The sequence below is a fragment of the Fundulus heteroclitus genome, chromosome 6 (genome assembly GCF_011125445.2).
Source record: "Fundulus heteroclitus isolate FHET01 chromosome 6, MU-UCD_Fhet_4.1, whole genome shotgun sequence".
Lineage (NCBI taxonomy): Eukaryota > Metazoa > Chordata > Actinopteri > Cyprinodontiformes > Fundulidae > Fundulus > Fundulus heteroclitus.
In genome coordinates, this window is record NC_046366.1 from 16,216,462 (window position 1) to 16,239,398 (window position 22,937).

Sequence of the window (22,937 nt, forward strand, 5' to 3'; positions counted from 1 at the left end):
ATCGTTTTTTTTTCTTCTCGGCCCGCAGGAGGCGCTGCAGTGCGTCGCAGAGCTCAACAGTGCCTCGCTACTCTACATCTTTGTGCGCAGCGGCCTGGAATCGACGCTCGAACGCAGCACCATTGCCAGGGAGCGCCTGGGTTTGCTGCTGCACCACCTGGTAGAGGCGGGGACGTTGGCCACCCAGCAGTACTATAAAGGGTGAGCAGAGGTCACTGGGGTCCTGGGCCCGCAGCAGAAACGTGGAAGTAGAACCAGAGAGGGGGAAGGTAAAGAGTCCTTTGTGTTTTTCAGGCTGCTAGAAATCCTGGAAGTGGCCGAGGACATGGCTATAGATATACCTCACATCTGGCTCTACCTGGCAGAGCTCATTACTCCCATGCTCCATGACGGGGGCATCCCTATGGGACAGCTCTTTAGGTGAGTGCTGGAGGAAGACTCATGTAAGAAGGAAGTTTTGACGCTCTGTTGTGTCCTCGTGTCAAACTAACAAGTACAAGCGTTTCTCTTCCTCATAGAGAATGTTTGCCGTTTCCTTATCTGGGCTTATCACGGTCTGTTTAGGAACATTTCTGACTGCCGCCGTAGTGAGATTAGATTCGCATTTATCCAACCATACCGATGCAGATTCAGCTTGTCTTATGGCTAATATACCAGCAGCTTTATACTTAACTATGAGAGGAGAAATTGAAACATTTCAGTGTCTGTCAGTTTGTTTCATGTCCAGAAGTGTTGCTCCTCTCTCTCTGCGACTCTTTACCCTGTATGCTTCTCAATGCGAACGTGATTCTGAAACGTTCTTCATTCAGATTCTTTTAAGTCTGAACCAAAAGATGCTTACTCAGCAGTCTTTTGTTTCTCTCCCACCTGCTTTGTTCTACCATATATACGTTTTCTGCCTTTACGTTTTAAATGCCGGGTGTTTTATGAAATTTTTATTCAGGTTCGGAAGAGATCGGCAAGACACAAATAAGAACACAAATACTGTTTCTATTAGGTTAATGGCGCCCATATTTATTATTCCCCACAGAATACAGCAACACAAACCGCAAGCTCTTCACACACGTAAAGTAGCAAGCATCAAAGCCGACAAGCTTTCAAACAGGCGTGATGGTCCATCTCTTACCATGGTATAGGATTGGGATGTCGGTCAGTCCGGTTAGAGCACAATCCACGCGGCCGGGCGTCCACACAACCCACGGCAGACTTCAACGACTGAGGGCAGATCCCTCCTTTTTATACTAATAAACAAAGTATCAGATGGGAGCGAGAGTGGCCACTTCTGAGCTGTTCGTCCCGTTTCCAAAACATGTTTCCCAAACAAAAAACGTTCCTAGCATCTCAGCAGTGTGTGAAGCAAAATAATATTGCAAACTCAGAATACAGCAAATATAAGCGAAATAAGGAATACAGAATCACTCTTTCCCATAACACATTGTCATAGGTTCCCACCACAAGTTAAAACAAGTTATAGCAAAATAACACATGTTGTTCTTAGTTTAAAACTAACCAGTTTTCCCCAAAATACATTGTCAAAGAACAAAAATAATTCTTTAATATATCACCGGGCCTCTGTAGCAACAATCATCTGTAAAGTTTACTCTCAAAAGCGGCGACGAAACAACAAGGCTTACACACCGAAGGCGGCGCCGGCTCTGCTGCGCTCCACAATGCCTTCGTGTGTTTAGCTTGTTCTGTGCAGCAGTGACCTTCTGCTGCGCTGAGCTGAGCCCAAGTGAAGCGCAGCTTCCACCTCTCTGGGTGCAGGTGCCCACGGCTCTATGGAGCTTTCGTTGCGCTCGGGTCAAAATTCGTTTGTTGAACTTTGCGGAAAGCTGCAGCTCACACTCGTCCTGCCATTAGAGACAGAAGATCTATCAGATGTCTCCAGAGGCAGCAGAAAGCAGAAACTGAGCTCCTCCACAAGCTTTTTTCCCTCTTTCTTTCTCACTATAACAAGTTTAGTTCTAATGTTGGATTTTAACACTAATATATATATATATATATATATATATATATATATATATATATATATATATATATATATATATATATATATATATATATATATATATATATATATATATATATATATATATATATATATATATTTATATTATTATTATTATTATTATTATTATTATTATTATTATTATTTTTTTTTTTTTTTTTTTTCCCCAGTTAACACCTCATTGCTCCTTATTTAGAAAATTCTGCCTCTTTTTCACTTTACTGTGTTGCGGATGTGCAGTGCCATCGGTGTTGGCAGCGTTTTAAAAAATATTGTTTCTGTGCAGTAATCTCAGTCTTGGGTGACTTTTTTTTTAGGGAAGAATTATATATTTCTCGTCTAAAACCACCTTTAATATTCTGGGATTTGATAAATACAGGCAGAGACATGTATCTATACCACCTAATGATAATTTAAATGTTTAATGCAAATTATCCCCATTTATGCATCAAAGCCTACGCCCTCAACCTGTATCTGTTTTTTCTTTTTTTTCCTAAACTCAAGACTGATCAAAGAAGGCTGTAAAAGTAGCAGTTTCCTGTCTATGTAATTACTCAAAAGAGGGAAAGAGGTTTTCCCGTATGTGACCCACCAACCACCGGTCGATCAAAAGAGGATGCATCATTAGCTATGTTTACATGGCCAAAATTTCATGATCGGATTAAAATGTATTCGGATTAAATAATCGGATTGTACCTTTTTATATGGGCACACAATCAAGTAATCCGATCATAATGTGCATGTATATGCACCTGGCTTTATTCAGAATAGAACCACTCTGACATGTGCAGTCATTAAATTCCCCTAAAAAACACAGAAGAAGATGTGCTTCCTTCTTTGCTAAACAACAAAAAATAGTAAACAAAGCAGTCTTCCGAGCGCCCAGGCTGGATTTGTACAATGTTCTAATTGCGGTTGAAACATTACTGAGTAAACAACAATTTTGAGTTCTTTTATTTATTCGAACAGAAAGGTTGTATCGGGAGCCCCAACAGTTTTGCTAATGCAGAAATATGTCACTTTTACACATGCGTACTCGGGTCAGTTTGCCACATTCGGAATAACTTGACAAGCGTTTATTTGCATGTTGATAGTATTATCAATCGGCATAAACCGTCCCTCTCACTCTGATTATAATTTCATTCAGATTGATGTTAATTTGATCATAATTTTCCGATTGGCTCGTTTACGTTACGCATTTTATTCTGATTACTTTTGTCCATGTAAACTTGGCTACTAACTAGAACAGCTGGTAGCTGGCAACCAGCCTTTGGATGCGTACCGTTATGAATCTTAGATTTTACAGAAGCCATAAAAAATCCTTCTAACTCTAAGGTTTCTTATTTTTGTTAAGAATATGCTTTGTCATCATGGGTCCCTTTTTTTAAAAAAGAAAATAAAAACACTAAAAAAACAAAATTCTTACGGGTGTCTATCTGGAATTATTCGTTACTTTGCATATTTTGACATAAATTATAGATTTACAGATGTCTAACAATAACTGCATTTTAAAAATATTCTTCACCTGGAATAAAAGGGTCAATCAGATGTAAATGTAGCTCACGTTTTCAGCCGGATGACTCGACATGCATCTTAAATCAAAATATGATGCATTTCACTCATCTTTTTCCCTTCAGTCGCAGTATTAACGGACGTACAAAGCTGCTAACTATTGTTGCAGTCTACAAGCTTGTGAAAACGCAAACATTGATGCCGTTTTAATTGCGTCTTCAGGGAGATCTCGAAGCCTCTGGTGCCTCTGGGGAAGGCCGGCACACTGCTGGCGCAGATTCTCACGCAGCTCTGCAAAGGAATGGTACGTCTGTGAGACTCGGTCCAATCATCAGCCTCCGTCTTTTGTAGATTCAAAGTGTTTCAAAGCTCAACTGAAAGCTTTTACATTTTTATTCCCCCATCAGACTCATGAGAAGGTCGGGTCGTTGTGGAGAGATGCTGCCCTGAATTGGAAAGAGTTCTTGTCCAAGGATGAAGATATCAACAAATTTGTCACCAATGAGGTACTTGGCAGATGTTCGATCTTTTTTTATTTCATTCTTTATTTTTAAAGAATGAAAGCTAGTATGGTTCACTATAGTGTGAACCATACTAGCTATGGTGAAACAGTTGGTTTTACCGCAGAGCTAACAGTCATCTGAATTTGAGGGCTCATGATTAATTGTGTAATTTGCGCACTACTTAAATGTTTTGTCTGATAATACAGCAGGCATTTAAGATAAGTCTTTACAGTCTCAGATAGCAGGCATCCTATTGATAAGGGTGCCTACAGCTTTTTATTAGATGACGAGAACTTCATTGACTTTGTAAAGTGCCTTGAGATGACATGTATCATGAATTGGCGCTATATAAATGAAATTGAATTGGAATGTGGCAGGATACAAGAAAACAAGTGAGTTTTGTCCGAAAGAAAATCAAGTGGTTTCTGAACCAGCTGTGTGCTGCATCCCCGCCAGTGCCGATATCTTCTGTCGGTTCGGCTAACCCCAGCTGGCTGTTGATCTAGTTCCAGCGCTCTTTTTCACATGAATGTGACATAGGGCTGGATGATAATCCAATAACAATATATATCGATCGATAGAGGTATATCCATGATAGAAAAAAGGGTCAATAAAATGTTCATTAAAGCAGTTTTCCTTCCTTTTGCATTCCAGCCATGTAGATTAATACTACAATCATTACATCCCCCCAACCAATCACAAACGCAGACCCAGGAACGCGCAGTCTCCAAGCTCCGCCCCCTTCAGAGTTCAGAGAGCCTTTTTCTTTTTAATGTTTTAAAAATTTGAAGGTTTGGTAAAATACTTGGCTGAATAAAGGGTGGAGTATAAAATGGCCAAGGCTGCACTTAAAATATATGCTTTGAATTTGTTAATTATCTATATCGATCAATATTTCTATTTTATCAATATGCTATTTTTACTACATTGTCCAGCTCTAAGGTGACGTAAACAAACTAAGAAAAAGATCAAGTTTCTGAACATTGTTTTCAGACTCTTTTATGTGCTGTACTCGTTTCAGAAAGTGGAATTTACCACTGAGGAAGACAAAGAGCCGAAGGAAGCTGGTGAGAAGAAGGTCCTGAGCGGAGAGGAAATCAGCAAAGAGCTGGACCGGCTGCTTCAGGAGAAGGCCAACAACCAGCGCATCAGAGACTGGATAGAGGTGGGTGGTGCCACAAGTTTCATTCAGGTGCATCGTGGGAACCTGGTTTTAACGTTAATGTCTTTTTGGGGTTTTACTCATTACTAGTTGTTAGTCAAATTGCAAGTAATTTGATTTATTTTATTTTTTTTAATTATAAATAAAGCATGGTTTATATCCCAGGCACTTAAAGTTTGCTGCGTCATCTGATCATTTAATGTTTAGAATCTGGTAGGAAGTTATAATTAAACACTGTTAGTTGTATTTAAAGTAGGACATTCTTATTTCTTGGTTCCAGCTATGTCCACAATAGTGACTTCCCTTGTTAAAATGACACCATTATAATACATAAATGTAGAGTAAGGTGTCATCAGCTGTGTTAGCTAACCGTACCGCCATGACTGGAGGAAAGTAGTTGAACGTCCAGCTGGTCGTTTAGACGTCTCTAATCTTCTCTTCTTTTGTAAAAGCTATGCATTGATAACCTTCACGGCTTTATTGCTGCAATAGCTGTGGTTATATGTCCCAATAATGCTGTCCTTGTTTAGGCCAATCTGGATGAGCAGCAGTGGGCTTCCAGCCACTTCGTACGAGCGTTGATGACGTCGGTGTGCCAGTCTGCCATCATATGTAAGTGGATCTGATACAGCCTGCCGGCCCATTTGGCCCCGCCTTCAAATACAGCACGCACACTCACCAGCCACTTTATGAAACGCGCCTTGAACGCCGTCATGTCGAAGAAAGCAGTTTGAGGCGATGAGCGTTTTGTACCGGGCCGGCAGCACTCCTAAGACGGGCTGTGGCGTAAACAACGCGGCGTGGTTCTGACGGGTTTAAAGCGTGCCGCTATCACCGACACCGTTAGAGGACAACCAGCCCCCAGATGAGCTGCTACTCTGAGCAGCTCATCTGGGGGCATCAACCACAAGGCGTTCAAAGGCCTTTAGATCCATTTCATCTCCATTCTGATTCTGAACTTCAGCAAATCTTCTTCATGTCGTCTAGAGGTCTAAATGCACGGAGTTGCTGCCCTGTGATTGGCTGATTTGTACCCAATAAAGTGGCCTTTTGAGCGGCCCCTACTGTCGGCCTTCTTGGTGCAGACGCGCCGTAATGGTGGTGATTGTGATAAGAGACGTCTTTTCTCACCATGACAGGTGACAACCCGTACAAGGTGGACGAGAAGCAGATCAAACAGAGAGCCCCTCTGCTGCAGAGATATCTCTGCGACGAGGAGAAGGGGCTGCAAGCCCTCTATGCCCTCCAGGCCCTCATGGTGCACATGGAACAGCCTGCAAGTAAGTTTGGATTTCACTTCCGTGCGTCTACAATAAAGAGTCTTTAAGGGAGAGTGCCCACAGCAAATGTGGCCTTTTAGGTTATTTTACCCTGTAACCTTCAGTATTAGTCTTACTTGGTACCAAAGCAAAGTAAATATTTTTTTTTTGTGGTGTTATTTTCTTTGTTTTTTTTTTGGGGGGGGTTGCTACAAGGCAGTGAGCTCCTTGGTTGTCGGTGCTGACCTCTGCTCTGTTTCTGCAGGCCTGCTGCTAATGTTCTTCAACACCCTTTACGACGAGGACGTGATTGAAGAGGAGGTCTTCTTCAAGTGGGAGTCCAGCAAAGATCCGGCAGAGCAAACCGGCAAAGGCGTAGCCTTGAAGTCCGTCACCGGCTTCTTCACCTTCCTCCGCAATGCCGAAGAGGAGTCCGACAAGGACTGAGGAAACTGTTTAAAAAAAAAAAGAAAATAATCCTGCTTTCATCAAAACGAGGCGGATCTGCAGGCAACTGCGAAAGAGTAGTAGACAATATATTTAGCCCAGAGTGGCAGACTCGAATCAATCCTCAATGAGGATAAATCTTTATTTTTCTTTTTTTTTTTTTTTTGTTTTCTTTGAGGGATGAACTCAGAAAACAATCATTTCTCCCTTTCCCTCCTCTCCTGCTTTACACAGCAAGTGTCCTCATGAAATAAACTTGAAACATACTCAGCAGGACTGCTTGTTAATGACGTGTCGGAAATCCACACATCACTACAAACTTTTTTTTTTTTTAAATCACAGTAACACAAACCAACTGGCTGCTTCTCCATCGTTCTAGACGATTACGCCTGATGTCCTCTGACCTGCAGGAGGCGGCCTGCGGGGGGGAGGGGGGGGCTGTGTGGTGTGGTGGCTTCCCTTAGACCGCGGGCCTCTTGGAATGATCTGATACACAGATCCTCTCTGTCCTTTTTACTGGAGTGTGCAGCATGACTGAAGTGCGCTTCAATCAAGAAAAAAAATAAAATTAAAAAAAATTCAGCGGACGAAATGTTTGACGTTAAGGACTTGAACTTAGATGGAGTTTTAAATGCAAAGGTTGTCTATTTTCCTCTCTTCCTGTTTCCTGTCATGAGAGCTGATGATGACTCTGACTACAGGGGGGGGGGGTTGGTCTTAATGCTTCCTCTAAGCCATCCTTTCCCATCCCAGGTGGTGAGCCACACACCGACTGACTCATCTTTACCTCTTTAACCTGACACCTAATGACCCAATCATCATTAGAAACTTGAAATCCGCAGAGAAAAAAAAAAATGACTTGATGAAAATTAAATATATACAGTGGGGGAGGGGAGGCAGTTAAAAACACAGAAGTGATCCGAAAGCCTTTTCTACTTTAAGTGGAAACTCATTTCAGGACCTTTCTGTAAATATATAATGATGATGAACTTTTTTTTTTCTGTTTTTATTTTTCAGAAACCATGAATTTCTGATGTAATTGCAGTGTCTCATTTTCCAGCAGAAACCACAGTTGTCCAGATGCAGAGAGGTGCTTTAGATAATTCAATGATTATTAGTTTTATTTCAATTTTGTAAATATTTCTTTTTTTTTTTTTTTTGCTTTCTTTATTTAAGAAAATGATTGCTTCTTTTGCATCGGAAACTGGAAAGATGAGGTGACAGAAACATTACAATAAATGACTTATTAAGTTGCCGTGCAGAGTTCTGTTGACTGCTTCCACGTTCTTGCTGCCTGAGGGTGCCGTCTCGTACCGACTGTGTGAAGCTGACCGGATCTTGTTCCTCATCAGTCGACATTAAGCTCTAGAGAAGTGGGATGAGAATTTTGCGTCAGGCCTGCACCCTAGTCTAGGGTGTTGGAGCAGTGAAGCAGCACCTGCTAACCTGGCTGCTTCTCCTGTAGTCCGAATGGGCGACGGCGCCATTTATCTCAATAGCATTTTGGAACTTGCATTTTGTTAAACTAAACCTTCATGAAGGGAGTCATATTTTAATTTCCCATCCATATTTTAGAACTCATAATCTCATGAATGCAATTGAAGACATTATTGGATGTTACTTGTGCTCTGTTCAAGCTTAAGCTCTTGGTGCAGCACACCTGACAGATGTTTGCTACATTTACCCCAACCCCCTTAAATCTTGAGTTTTTTTATTTATTTTATTAACGACAGCCCATGTGTATGATGCTGCTCTCTATGCAAGCATGATGTTGTACTTATGTGGCTTCTACTTCCTGCTAGTCTAAATTATTTCCATTGCATTGGGGAACAATATTTTCTACTCCAAAACTAAATATGAACGTGTGTCTGGTTTCTTATTGGCAGAATGTGGTGGAGAATAGTTATTTTAGGCTGCGTTTTTCTTTACAAAGTCTAACATTTTAGCGTATAAATTGTGAAATCCCAGAAGTTTCAGCTTTTCCTACGAACCAACCATCCGTTGCCTATACCTGCTAATCCTTGCAGAGATGTGGCGTCCTGTTGCCCATTTCCACTGGTCGCTGGGGTCCTGGCACCCACTTCCACTGGTCGCTGGGGTCCTGGCACCCACTTCCACTGGTCGCTGGGGTCCTGGTACCCACTTCCACTGGTCGCTGGGGTCCTGGCGCCCATTTCCACTGGTCGCTGGGGTCCTGGCACCCACTTCCACTGGTCGCTGGGGTCCTGGCACCCACTTCCACTGGTCGCTGGGGTCCTGGTACCCACTTCCACTGGTCGCTGGGGTCCTGGCGCCCATTTCCACTGGTCGCTGGGGTCCTGGAACCCATTTCCACTGGTCGCTGGGGTCCTGGCACCCATTTCCACTGGTCGCTGGGGTCCTGGCGCCCATTTCCACTGGTCGCTGGGGTCCTGGCACCCATTTCCACTGGTCGCTGGGGTCCTGGAACCCATTTCCACTGGTCGCTGGGGTCCTGGAACCCATTTCCACTGGTCGCTGGGGTCCTGGAACCCATTTCCACTGGTCGCTGGGGTCCTGGAACCCATTTCCACTGGTCGCTGGGGTCCTGGCACCCATTTCCACTGGTCGCTGGGGTCCTGGAACCCATTTCCACTGGTCGCTGGGGTCCTGGCACCCACTTCCACTGGTCGCTGGGGTCCTGGCGCCCATTTCCATTGGTCGCTGGGGTCCTGGCACCCACTTACACTGGTCGCTGGGGTCCTGGCACCCACTTCCACTGGTCGCTGGGGTCCTGGCACCCATTTCCACTGGTCGCTGGGGTCCTGGTGCCCATATTCAGTGGGCGAGATGCAGGCCACACCATGGTCAGGTGGACAGTCCTTCAAAGGGCTCTTGTGAATCACTGAACTAATGTTTAGGTGTACAAGAGCTGTTTCTGTTTTGCATGGACTCGACCAGCTGTTGTTAACTGAACAAGTATGACGAGTGCAAACCACCATCCTCCACATTTCCTGGTTTTGCCTCAGACGGACCGTCTGACGTCACCCTGGAGGTTTTCCACTGGAATAAGGTCCAGAAATATGACTACCGAAGTGCTGCTCTCTTACTGGTGTGTTTGGGGTCGCTGTCTTCCTGGAAAAACCTGATTTGAGGACATTTCCTCCTCATCCAAAGGCAACATGTCACTTTCATGTATGTATTCGAACTGATCCATGATCCCTGGCGCATACAGCCACAACTCCATAGTATGAGAAGAATTTCCATAGCATGACAGCTGAACCTAGTGTTTCAGGGTTTTGTGGCTTAAATACAATGTTTGGAGGTCATGTCACAAACTTTCTGTTTCTGTGGCCCCCAGACTACAAAAGTGGGGGAAATTATTGGTTTCATCAGGCCATTAAAGGTTTCTCTTTGACACAGTAAATGTGTTTTGCAACCTCTTCAGTCCATGTCTTTTTTTCTAAAATCAGACTCCAGGGGCCCCTTGTGGATTGCTTGGCACCTGCAGTTCTTACTGGTAAATATGAAGCTTCTCCAATAACCAGACCTGATCCTATATCGAGTCTTTGCCATTTTAGCTTTTCTTCAATCCATTCAAACAGTTGTCTTGGTAGTCTTTTTGGTTTTCTCTAAAGCAATTTTACCACAGTTTATTTGGACAGCCATCGTCTGCATTTCTGTCTTCCTGAGCTTTTTATTCAACGGTGTTTTTCCTGAACTATGGATTATTTTACACACATTTTCAGAGAGGATTTTGCTATTATGGTTTTTTTAAGCAACCACAAAGCAATCCTTTATATCTCCCAATCTACAGTCCCCACAACCCACTCCATATCCCCTCAGTTAAACTATATCTTGCATGGTAATAACGGGACCAAGCTCTCAGTCGATCCTGAGGGAATCTGTTTCCAGGTGCTGCTTCACAAACGTGAAGCAGCATCACCAACATCTCCAGAAGTGCCTTCCTCTGTTTCATCTCTGCCCTTTATTCCACTTTCCCACCACTGGAAATGTGATCAGTGGATTTTGTAATCCTACAAGGATGGCAGAACAGCACCTTGAATTATTTTGGAATGCCAATGCTTTAAAAACTGTCTAATAAAATCTAGCTGGCCATCTGGAGTATAGGCAGGAGAGTCTTTGGAGAGGGGAAAGCTAAACGGGCCTAAGAGTTGGTTACTCTTACACATGTGTAGGGTTTGGTTTATTTCATGTAATAAAATGAAACAGAAATTAGATTTAACTGAAAACAATAGTTGAAATAATTATCAGTAAGGCATAGATAAGTTTATTTGTATTGTGCATTTTTGTAATGGGATAATTCAAAGTGTTGTACGTGCATAAAAGGGGGGAAAAAACAACAGAAAAACACATTGCAGTGACAAAACATTGGATTACCAACTTAAACTAAAAATGTTTCAGTTAATAGTTTAACTAGTTCATTCAAAGGGTACTGGGTTTGTAACCTTGATTCACAATAACTTGGTTTCAGCATTTACAGTGTTATGTTAGTTTATTCCATGTAAGTGGCGCGTATAAGAACTAAATGCTGCTTCTCCATTTTTGGTTCTGGTTCTGGGTATGCAGAGTAGGCTTGAAACCATGAGACCTGAGCCATCCAAAAGATTGACAGACTGACAAGTCTGTGATGTATTTAGGTGCTAAGCCACTTAGTGCTTTATAAACTAATAGAATCATTTTAACGTCTGAGATACAGGGAGCCAGGGTAGATCACGTTTTGAAAAATGACTGCAATATGAAAAAGTCCGTAATCTAAATAGCATTGTTTTAGGATACCAGGACTTATTACATGTTTGGCATACATAAATGATATTGTCACAATTAGTTGGCCTGCAAAACAAGATTTTCTTGTACACTGACGTTTTAAATGACCTTTCAAGGATTGCACCTCTAAGCCTGAACGTTAGATAAACAGATCCAAACAGATTTTAGGGCTCAGAAACCGTATTTCTTTCCCCCCACCAGCGCATCCAAAAGCTCCCATGAGCAGCAAACATTAAATGATCAACTGCCTTTTGTTACATTGCTTTCTTTTTTTCTTATTTATTTTGCATTTCTTTTTAGAAGTCATTGCACAAAATGCTCGTTCAATAGCAGCACGTCTTAATAACTTATTGACCTTTCATGATGTCGGTAGTTTTCCACGCAAAGATCATCCTGCATGCACGTCTTTCCTTTTTTTTTTTTTATTATTTATTTTTTATTGTTTACCGAGCGACTGCAGATGTCTGAAGCCCTCTGGGGGGGAAACGAACCACCGCCAGTCTGTAGCTGTGATTCTTGGACTGAATCCGCAGGTTTGCTGGGTCTTCTTGGCGGCGCAGAGACGACGTGGAGAGGAGAGAGGAGAGGGGCGGGTTGGGGGTGTGCAGAAACGACACCGCCTTGCGCTGATGACGCTCGCCATCGGGAGACACTTGGACAGCCTTCAGCCCATATGCAACCCATATAGAGGGCGACAAATGGTGCGCCTTTAGCAGGAGACGTGCGGAAGATACGGAGATGTTGCGTCCGTCCCTGTAAGCGCCGCCGCTCAGCCGCAGAGACCGCAGCCGCTGGAGGACAAACCCCTCCAAGCCCCGCGGTATCATCTGTTGATCGGATTGGGAGACGATTAAGCGCAAAACCATGAGCCGCCGCGGTCCGATTTCCAGGTAGGTGGCCGAGAAACGACGGGGAGACAAGAGGCAGACAGAGGGAGAGAGAGAGAGACAGCGCGGCTGTGATGGGAACCAAGCTGCGTCGTTAGGCTGTTTATCTGGAGCAGGTACGGAGCTATTGGTATGCAGATTGAGACTTCAGAGGCTTCAGCGCATCGGCTGCTGTTTCCTCTCCGTTTCTCTCTCCTTTTTTTCTTCTTCTAAAGTCCCACTCGATCATGAGTGCAAGCTGCAGATTTGCGCGCATCAATGGCGGATTGGTGCGTTATTCAGCGGCGAGCGTGTCGCTTCTGCTACTTGAATGCACCATTTACCGAAAAAAAAAAAAAAAAAAAACACCCCAACAAGTGTGGCTTCTGCACTGCAGCTTCGCTCCGTTCACACAGAGCTGCGGGCAGAGTGGCTTCACCCTCCCACTTGTTGGTCATGTAAGTCAAAATCTGTGTCCGGAGGTGCCAGACGAGACATCGTTTATCTCTGAGAGCTTGTATTACCTTTTTTTTTTAAAATGTGTGGTGGGGAGAAATAAAAAAAAAAAAACAAAAAATAAAAAAACTCTTTTGCTGCATTCACAGCCACAAATTAGGTTGGTCTGGCTTAATTAGCTCTGTTCACCAGATGCAGAGAGCTGGCAACCTGCATTGGTTGCCAGCAATGCAGGTCTGGACGCATTATGCAAGTGTGCAATGTCTTATTTTTTTATTTTTGCAACAAGAGATTTGCTAATATTTCAATATACATTTGATTAACACGGTTTATTTATCAGCCAATAACTTTGATTACGGTAAAGCGCAGGGCCACATTTAGGTGGGGTGGGGGCCCCTCTTGCTTAGAGCCGTTTTTGGTGCCTTTAAACCAAACATGCACAGAACAATTTGATGGTAGCAATAGTATGTCAGCTATCTTCCGACCAGCAATTCTGGAGGGCATACAGAGCAGAGCACCTCCGCATAAGTGTGTGGTTTCACACACCGATAACTTTCTGTGCTGCTGTAAATTGAGAAAATATGCGACAAAGAAACAGGAAGGGCTTTGTTTACTCTTTACTCGTCATTATCACCATGTAGGATGAAAAAACAATGGTTGCTGTCAAAGATAACATGGGTGGAACTGCAGGATTTGACTGTGCTACATCGCAGCAGTGTCTCTGTTACTGGTTTATTGTTTTTGCATTCTCTGAGTTTTATAAAGCTGAAGCCTGCCTATAATTGTTGGCGAACATGAAGTGGACATCAATTTACAAAACCTCTTAAAGTGCTTGAAAACAACGTCTTACCCAATGCTTCTAGACAAAATCTGGCCATGTTGATGTATCATGGAGTGGATTTTGGATTTCAGCTCACTTCAGGTAATGTTACAGACAAGCTGTGGATTTCCAGATTAAGGTCTGTGACTGCCTACTAATAGTTGGGGGAAAAAAGCAACCTTTCACCTTGGCAGTAATACCAGCCAGGTCTTAGGCTGGGTAGGCCACTGATGCCTTAATTGGCCAACTAGACTCAGCTCTTTGCTTCAGTGACAACATCAGTTAGTTCACCACATCAGTGAATGAGCCAATAGACCCTGAATCTGGTCTATGTTTGCTCTTTGGCTTCTGACATGGCTCTCTTTCAATAAACAACATTTTCGTACTTCAGGGTGACGCACTTATCTTCACTCAGTAATTTTTATTGACAGCTCCAAGTTGTGTTGCCACATTCACACCAGTTGCTTGTTCTACAAGATGGGCCTTGGGTACATTTTGTGAGTCAGAACAGCCACCTAACAGGTTGTGGGGTACAGGGCCAGCATTAGCTAGGGCAGCTGTGCAGAGGTTAAAGCAAGGAGTTTGCAAGCAACAATCACAACAAAGTCATATGTAAATAAAATAATTACAATCTTTAGATGGCTAGAATGAAGTTTCATATTTTATCAAATAGAAAGAACTGAGGAAATGTCGCAATCATAAAAGAGGAAATAACAGAGACTGATATTTACATGTTACAAAGATTTCTAAGTTAGTAAAAGAGACAAATGAATAAAGAAGAGTCATAAAAGTAAATTCTACTCCTGATGACATCTAAAATACTGGTATTAAAACACAGTTACAAATGTTGATGATATTAAAGGTATGAAATTAAAAATGCAACAGGACCAAATAACTAGAAATTAACGAAAAGAAAGACAAAGATAAAGTGGATTGCTGACGTTAAACCAAAAATTGGCCCTTGCTTTTTCAAAACACCAATGGTCTTGGCTGCTCTCAGGTCTTCAGGAAGGTTGTCCAAAGGTCACAATAATAACATGAATGATTCACCATGAATTTTAACTTTAACTTTAGGTACAAACAGAAGGAGTTTCTGGATCCGCCGGAGCTTATCTTTTGTCCTAGCTGGAGTTATCTGTTAATTCCTTTGTTTTATATTTTTCTATATAGGATTCACAAGTACTTCCTCTGTCAAAAAATCTTAGCCCTATTTTTTTAATCTCTTTTTGGAGTTTAATTCTTTATGGGGAAAAAAAGGAAAGAGGGAAAGTCAGAATCCCTTAACTAACCTGGCAAGGGCAATTAGCCAAAAAAAAAAAAAAAAAAAAAAAAAAGCCTGATGAGTGCATCTTTAACTGTGTTGTTAAGTTATGATTATTTGAATGAATTTGTTAAAAGGATATTGCAAAAATTGTAAGCTGCCAAAAGTACTTTCCTACCTTCTGTCAACATGTAGGAGATAATATCTGTGAAGAAAAAAAAAGAAAAGAAAGGGTGTAGATGAAATTGATGTTGCTTCAGACTACACCTTGGGCTTATATTTGAAGATTAAATTGTTTCTTTTCTGTTTTTTTCTTGGCAAATGATATGACACGAAACAAATTAGATATGTAGGAAGCAAAGAAATGCAACACAAATGCAGCTTAATAGCACGTGACCTACAACAATCCACATCAGAGCGTTGAGCTGTCCGCGGTGCTGAAATCTCTGTGCCTGAGTCTCAGGTGGGAGCCTTTCAGAGCTCCTCAGCCCCCCACACCCGTTTGTCAGCGTTCAGAGTGAGTGGCGTCTCACAGGTGTGTTTGCAAGGCGCTAGCTCCCTGGGGAGCGATGACTGTCACCTGAGCTGTAGAAACTGTTTCCACCTTCATATCGGCTCCTCCCTGAGTTCCCCGTCGGCCTGTTTGCTCGCGTTTCCTGTCATGCTTGACTTCAACGTAAGCCTTTTACCGACGGCAGAAAGATTTTCTTTCTTAGCCGCTTAAGGAGACAATCTGCTTAACAATATCTGTCAAGTCATGCATGTTTTCTCAGGGTATGTTTCTCCTGCTTGTTAAAAGTCCCAGAAAGGGGACGTATTTTGAGTCAACCGATCCAGTTGGTCATGTGAGTTTGCCTGTTGAGGGCACAGAGTTCATTAGGCAGCCGTATTGGTTTCAATCAGTGGCTTTGTGGTGAGCGCGCCTGGATGGAGCCGCTTTACCCACACGCCATATGTCTCCTCAGTCAAATGGAGACTGCTGCCCCAGCCCTCTGCTCCCTCCACCTCTGACCACTCGAACCGGTTTCTCCGGCTTACTGGGGCTTTAGCAGCATCTGTGCAGCAAATTTAGGGCAGTGGTGTCTGTGTGTCTGACTGGTGGTTTAAACCAGAAAAGCGGAGCCGTGATCTTTAGTTGTGTGGGCTTACGGCGCCCTGAAACCTTCGCTGCATGTCCGCAATGATGTTCAGCCCCAGGTGCAGGGAAAGAATGGAGAGGCAGACCCTGGAAGAGGTAGGAGAATTTTACACAATGGGTTACAGCTGGGGTTTTTTATCCGGTGCTGCATATTCAATCGTTGGGTCATAAAAGCTGCGACATGTTGGGGAATTTAAGCTGTTTGTCGGGAGGTGAAGCAGCGGCTGGGTTTCATGCACAAATGCAGAGAGCTGATGCACGTTTTTGCCAAACTGTCCTGTTTATTGCAGGTGAAATTCGAAGAGGGTGAAATGATTCCAAAGTCGGGAAAATCTCCAGCAGACTCCAGGAAAAGTGTTGGCATCCATGAATTTGCAGCCCTCGCCAGATCCTCCCTAAATGGTAGAGAAAATCTTTTTAAATTTCATTTTTTAAATGTAATCATCAGTCTCTGACCTCTACATCTCTTGTCGATCCAGGCATCTCTCAGGCAGTGAGGGACCATGTGACAAAGCCAACCTCCCTGGCTCAGGGCCGGGTCGCCCACCTCATAGAGTGGAAAGGTTGGCCTAAACCTACAGGTCCTCCGCCGGGAACTCACTCCCAGTTCAACTCTTACTGTCGTCTGACTGAAGGGGAGAAGGAGGCTCGGTTTGCAGCAGGTAATCAGCTCTTGCGTCTTTCTCAGCTTCATATCAGACTTGAACTCCACTTTTCACAGTTATTAATGCAAAGTAAAACTAGTTACCGTCACTTATCTGTTTGGGGGAGAGCATGAGCATCCGGTTACTTAGCATGGTTTAACTACAGAATCGTCTCGTGAGCGACGTCCACCTTCTGTCATGAGCCTAATCCCTTCAAAACTCCTCATGAAAGGCCCCGCCCCGCCTTCAGGATCCCTCGGCCACCGGCTTGTCTTGGCAGCAGATGGTGGCCTATTAGACACACACTCCCAGAACACCTCGCTGCCCACCGACGGTACAGCAGCGCTTGTTGTTTTTGCCGTGACTCATCCTTTCTGGCGCCGGTGACATCGCTGCAGCTTGATGAGGAGATAATGTGAGGGGGAGGAAAGCAGGGAGCAGACGAGGCGAGCATACATCACGCGCGTTATGAAGTCTCTTCTTCTTGATAGCCTAATTAACGCAGCAAAACGCCTAAAGGTTACCTCGCCGTGAGCATTTAAAACCAAAAGCTGGGACAGGGTTATTGTTTTTCCTTTTAACAAGCTGCTGATTATGTCGGAGCCACTTTCAAGGCAACCAGTGGAATTTTAAACTGAATATTTTGATGTTTTAGATAAAGACGCTTTCTTGAAGCCATAACCATGAGCTCCTCTGATTAAACATGCGGAAATATGATAAATATTGAGAAAAGAACATGGACTTTATAAGCTTTTACCTCTGAGTCTGATAAAAACAGAGATGACGCAGGCACATTCATGCAAAAATGTTCCATGTGACTAGTTCCAAGGCCCACCTGTAAAGTAACAAATTACCAAAACTGAAAGGAAACGCTGACAAATAGTTACCTATAAAGTTAAAGGTGAAGGTGCATGACATGTGAATGAATGAATAATTTACCTTAAAGCTTTAACACATTCCCTCGACTACATTAGAAACAATTGTTAAAATTAACGCCTTGCTGTAGCGTCTTTTTATTCCTCATTTCTCTCATGCAGAAAGGAATATCAGATGAATCCCACCAGAATGGATTCAACCCTAGATCAGACAGTGCTGGTAAAAATTACATGTGCCATTACAGATTTCTTCCTGTCTTGATTTTTGTTTAGTACCTCATGTTCTAGAAAGCTAAGCACCATTTTGCTTGCCATCCCCTGACCAGACCCTTAACAGAACTTGCCTGACAACATGAAGTAGGCTAAAAGTTCCCCGAAACAAGATGGCATGCCCTGATCTAAAGAAATTCAAGAACAGATGAGATCCTCGGCGAAAGGCGCTATCCACAAATGGAGGAAACTTGGAAGAGTTTCCTCCATTTAAAGGAAACACCAGATGTATTGTGTTTAGTTATCTGGTGTAATTTCATCTTTATTGTAAACCAATCCACTGTATGGAGGTTCAGGAGTTTGTTAGAGAACAGCATAACGAAAACCAAGGAACCCAGCAGACGGTTCAGAGATATTTGATTGAAAGTTTTTGTTCACGAAACACTTTTCCAAGCCTGCACGATCTCATAGAGAACCGTGACATGTTCAAACTACAACTGCAAACCTACACAGACACGGTCGTCCTCCTAAACGAGCCGGCTGGGCAAGTAGAGCGTTAATCACAGAACCAGGCAAGAGCCTCATGGTAGCTCTGGAGGAGCAGCAGAGATCGGCAGCTCATATGTGAGAATATGTTGATGGTAAAAGTATTCAAGGCACAATTTTTTTTATCGAAGACTGCCCAGAAGAAAACACACAAATAGACTTTTGCAGTTTGCCATGTAAGAGACACTGTTAAACATGTGGTACAAAGGACTTTGGTCAGGTTAGAGCAAAGTAAAATCTCTGGCCTACATGAATAACATGTGTAGCGGAAAAGTAATACTGTATGTCATCCTGAAGAAACCGTTCCCACAGTGAAACACAGAGATAACTGCATGTTGCTATGGGGGTGGTTCTCCTCAGCAGGAACAGGGAAGCTGGTCAGAGTTAACAGTAAGATGGATGTGGCTAAATACAGAGAAATCTTGCAGGAAAATTTGTTAAAGAATGAAAAAGTTTTGAGACTAGGGCAGAGGGTCACCTTCCAGCTGAAATCATACAGACAGAGCTGAATGAAAGCTAGATGAAAGCAAATTCATGTGGCCTAGTCAAAGTCTATCCAACTGAAAATTGGTGACACAAGTTGAAAGCTGATGTTCACAGATGTTGTACATCCAAAATGGCTGAGCTTCAACTGAAAAACAAAATAAAAAAAAATGTATTTGCATTGTAATATTTTCTTTGAGTTTTATGATTATCAGCTACTTTGCGTTTATCGAATCCACCTTTATTTATAGAGCACTTTAAAACACCACAGCGGACCAAAAGTGCCGCACAGGGTTAAATCGAAGCCCTGCTCAAGCAGAACAAAAACACGATGCTCAACATTAGTGAATTAAAAACAAAAATCAAAAAACAACAAAAACCTAGTAAGATATGTTAAATCAGATTAAACCATCAAGACACCAGTAAATCAGTATTTGCAACGGGACGAAATGTAAAAAAGCTCACAGATAGCAACAGATATAATTGTCCCAAAGAAGTACTAAAGTTTAGTACATAAATAAATGAACTAAGCTTTCGGGGGTAGAGGTGGCTAATGGTTGGAGAGGGTGCAAGGTTCCCGGTTCGACTCCCATAGACTGCAGTTCTGGGTCCCTGAGCCCTGGCCCCAGAATGTTCCCCGGGCGCTGCGCTCTAAGGGATGGGTTAAATGCAGCGGACGAATTTCACTGTAATGTACGTCGCAATGACAATAAAGGTAGTTAACTAATTAGGCTTCTGCCCAGAGGAGTCAGGACTCAGAGATACTCAGCTGTTGTTGCGCTCACCTTGACTAACTTAACATGTGTTCCTGCAAAGGAGTGGCTGAGCAGTTTGCCATCGCTGAGGCCAAGCTTCGTGCCTGGGCGTCTGTGGATGAAGACGACGAGGAAGATTTCAACGATGAAGATGGGCAGACTCGCACCATGTCCACCGAGAGTCCAGGTACCCGACGTCATCATCCTCCTCATCCTCTTCGCTCCCTGTTCTCCTGCGTCAAAGCGCTCATCTTCCACATTTCTTCATCCATCATCACTCCCAGCCACGTCCAGATGTTCTGACCGTTTGCTCCTCTCTCAGACGCCGCCGTGTCCGAACCTATCCGGGGAGACCCATGCCACCCTGAGGCTCAAGACGTCGAGGTGCCGCCGTCTGTTCATCCCTCAGGCTCCATCAGCAGCAGCAGCAGCAGCAGCAGCAGCGACGGCCCCTTCCCGGATAGGCCTTCAGCTGATAATGACCTGGAGAGCGACTCGCCCGGATCGCGCAGCGGCTACTTGTGTCCTTTCCTGGAGGAAGAAGAAGAAGAAGAGGAAGAGAGGCTGAGCGGCCTGGCGGAGCAGCTGGCTCCCTCGCAGGAGCAGCGTGGCGAGGTGTGCGTCCACAGCAAGCCAGAGTGGCGGCCTCGAAACAGAAGCAGCAGGTTCGACTCCTGCTACTCCACGTCTCACTCGGAGTCTCCCGGGGAGGAGGACGAAGAGGACGAGGAGGAGGAGGAGGAAGGCAGCGTGTTTCACGAGGTGCGGGTGTGGCACTGCAGCCCCAGAGGCTTCTTCTCTGACCGGAGGTCTTCCGGAGTGGCGTCTTTTGACGAAGAGGAGGGGAGGGAGGAGGCAGAGGAAGAGAAGAAGGAGGAGAAGGAGCATTTGATGTGATGTGTCGTCCATGTTTATGTCTTTCTGAGTCGGTGTTGATTCTGATATGACATAGATCTATTCCGATTACAATGTGAACCTCCTCTCCATCCCCTCCGTCTCTTTTCCCTCCACCTCTCTCCTCCACTGGCAGCCCTCCCTCCCTCCCTCCCTCCCGCCCCCGTCCAGGCCTTTCACTGACCTCCTCCCACAGGTCGTCGCTGCCATTAACAGTGTACGTGTCAGAGAGTCCAGTGAGGATGTAAAGCTGTCGTTCAAACTGAGTTTTGTACATTTTTGTGAAGAGTCATGTGCGGTTCATTTGTCGTTTTTCTATGGATGTTTTGTAGTGTGGTTTATTTTCCAGGTCATGCTGTGTCACATGGGTTTGATATGGAAAGCACGAGTGTCCTTCATATATAAATATGATTTTTGAAACAAGATTCCCTGGTGGTTCTTTTTTTTTTTTCCCCCCCAGCAAAAACAAAATGTGTAAAAAAAACAAACAAAAAAAACAACAATTCTCAGTTTTGGTTTTGCACATTTTCTTCTTTAAATTTATTAATTCATGTACAAAAACAATTTCATGTTCTCTGAAAAATAACAATGGTAGTTGAGTTCAAAATGCACAATCCTCCTATGTACAACAGCATGTAGATGATCCTCATCTGTGTATTTATGTTTGTACAAAGCATATACAGGCCAGTGTCATATAAAGGGAGATACTACAGACTTATTGCTTAACTAGATACGCTGCAAATTAGCTCAGACGCTGTCTACTAATGAGTCCTTACACATTACCTTATAATGCAACCGTTACTGAATGCTCCACATTCAACCAAAAAGTGAAGACATTTATTGTACAGCCAGAGAAAACAAAAAACGAAACGAAACAAGCCTGGTTTGGTGCAGTTTAGTCGTGGGCCAGTGACGGGTATCAAGGTAAACCAATGGTTGTAAAAGTTATAAAACTGCTACTATTCTCACGGTTTTAACAGCTTTTAATGAGATTTTGGAGAAACTGTGGAAAGGATAAATGTTTTTCTCCAGCACTATAATAGAGTCCCACCTGTTGCTGCACACTGGTGTATCACAGTGAATTAGAAAACCACTCCAAGGTCAATTTATTTCACCATATCTGTTCAAAAAGTTAAACCTTGTTTTGATTTAGATCCAGATAACGAAAAGTTGCTGCATTTTGTGAGTTTCACTGCATACGGCTTACAGCCAATGAAATGATTAGACTTTTATGTGTGACCCATAAGAAATAGACGTTCATCCGGAAATGTTATGTTATGGCCTACATAAATATGTCATCCAGCAGATGATAAGACCTCTAACAGGAAGTTTCTTGACTAATACTGAAAAACTGCACCATCCTAGAAGATTAATGAAAAGTTCAGTGTAAGGAAAAAGTGTGGTGGAAAATTGCACTCAATCACCAGGGACAACAACAGCCTTGAGATGACTGGGAAGAAAAGCCCATTCAGTAGCTTTGGGGGAAGAATAAAAAGGTGTTAAGAAGTCGGAGCTGAAGGAGCCACACGTGTCACAGTCCTTGTGTTAACCTGCTCCTGAACCACAGACATCGTCATAAACTGGGCCAAGGAGGAAAAGGCTGAGCTGTCGCTCTGTGGCCCAAAGTCCTTTTTTTCAGATGAAACTAAGTCCGGCATTTGGAAATCAAGATTTGGGGGGGAAACCTGGAGAAGCACAGAATCCAAATTGTTTGTGCTCTAGTGCGACGTTTCTACAGTAAGAGATTTTTGAGAGCCATGTAGTGTCAGTCTGATGTTTTTGTCCAAAGTCAGCGCGCTCTGACTTTATCAGGAAATCTTAGAGCACGTCGTGCCTCATGGTGCTGACAAGCTTTATGGAGATTCAGAGTTTTATTTTCCAGCAGGATTTGACCCACGCTGACCAAAGGTTGCCTTAACGACCACGACATCCCAATGCTGGGTTGGCCAGCAAGCTGGTCTGCCTCTAAACCCCCTTGAAAATCTGCGGAGCTTCGTCGGGAGGAAGATGAGCTGCACCAGAGTCAACAATCCAGACGACCTGAAAGCCGTTATCAAAGCATCCTGAGATTCTTAAACACCGGGGCGCTGCCTCAAGCTGATCGCCTCCATCGACTGACTCCACCGATGCAGTTTTTCGTGCAAAAGGAGGAAACTCCTAAATATTGAGTGCATGCACTGTATGGACTTTTCACTAGGATGATATTTCAGTAATTAAAGCTGTTACCCTTTGAAGATTTCATTAGCTGTAAGTCAGTCTTCCAAAATAACATAAATAAATGCCTGAATTCTTTCTGTGAATCTCTGTATTCTTTTTTTTTTAAATGAATTATCAAAATAAATGACCATA

General features: G+C 43.4%; 2 protein-coding genes across 10 annotated transcripts in view; both read left to right on the forward strand.

Moving 5' to 3' along the window:
• eif4g1a (eukaryotic translation initiation factor 4 gamma, 1a) overlaps window positions 1–8,149 on the forward strand; it is a 31,101-nt gene extending 22,952 nt beyond the window's left edge. For 7 of the 8 annotated variants that reach the window (XM_036138176.1, XM_021324724.2, XM_036138179.1 and 4 more), the window contains 8 exons: window positions 29–201; window positions 295–420; window positions 3,746–3,827; window positions 3,931–4,029; window positions 5,048–5,191; window positions 5,719–5,800; window positions 6,328–6,468; window positions 6,713–8,149. In XM_036138176.1, the coding sequence (XP_035994069.1) occupies window positions 29–201; window positions 295–420; window positions 3,746–3,827; window positions 3,931–4,029; window positions 5,048–5,191; window positions 5,719–5,800; window positions 6,328–6,468; window positions 6,713–6,894 (1,029 nt within the window). In that variant the 3' untranslated portion in view covers window positions 6,895–8,149. The remainder of the gene's footprint in view (window positions 1–28; window positions 202–294; window positions 421–3,745; window positions 3,828–3,930; window positions 4,030–5,047; window positions 5,192–5,718; window positions 5,801–6,327; window positions 6,469–6,712) is intronic. The other variant, XM_036138178.1, reaches the window with a different exon arrangement.
• A 4,387-nt stretch (window positions 8,150–12,536) lies between these two features.
• Window positions 12,537–21,013, forward strand: fam131a (family with sequence similarity 131 member A). 2 transcript variants are annotated; one of them, XM_021324713.2, is made up of 5 exons: window positions 12,537–12,643; window positions 16,472–16,583; window positions 16,661–16,843; window positions 19,756–19,881; window positions 20,017–21,013. In XM_021324713.2, exons 2-5 carry the CDS (start codon window positions 16,493–16,495, stop codon window positions 20,589–20,591), a joined length of 975 nt encoding a protein of 324 aa, XP_021180388.2. In that variant the 5' UTR covers window positions 12,537–12,643; window positions 16,472–16,492; the 3' UTR covers window positions 20,592–21,013. The 2 variants fall into 2 exon arrangements, with proteins under 2 accessions (XP_021180388.2, XP_021180387.2); XM_021324712.2 differs by lacking the exon at window positions 12,537–12,643 and adding an exon at window positions 15,402–16,277.
• Window positions 21,014–22,937: the final 1,924 nt, after the last annotated feature.

What these genes read in the sequence shown, in the direction of transcription:
- fam131a (XM_021324712.2), top strand. Translation starts at nt 16,215, where the DNA reads ATGTCCGCAATGATGTTCAGCCCCAGGTGCAGGGAAAGAATGGAGAGG. An exon ending in AGAGGCAGACCCTGGAAGAG is followed by an intron (nt 16,278 to 16,471) that starts GTAGGAGAATTT and finishes TGTTTATTGCAG; the next exon opens with GTGAAATTCGAAGAGGGTGA. An exon ending in CATGTCCACCGAGAGTCCAG is followed by an intron (nt 19,882 to 20,016) that starts GTACCCGACGTC and finishes CTCCTCTCTCAG; the next exon opens with ACGCCGCCGTGTCCGAACCT.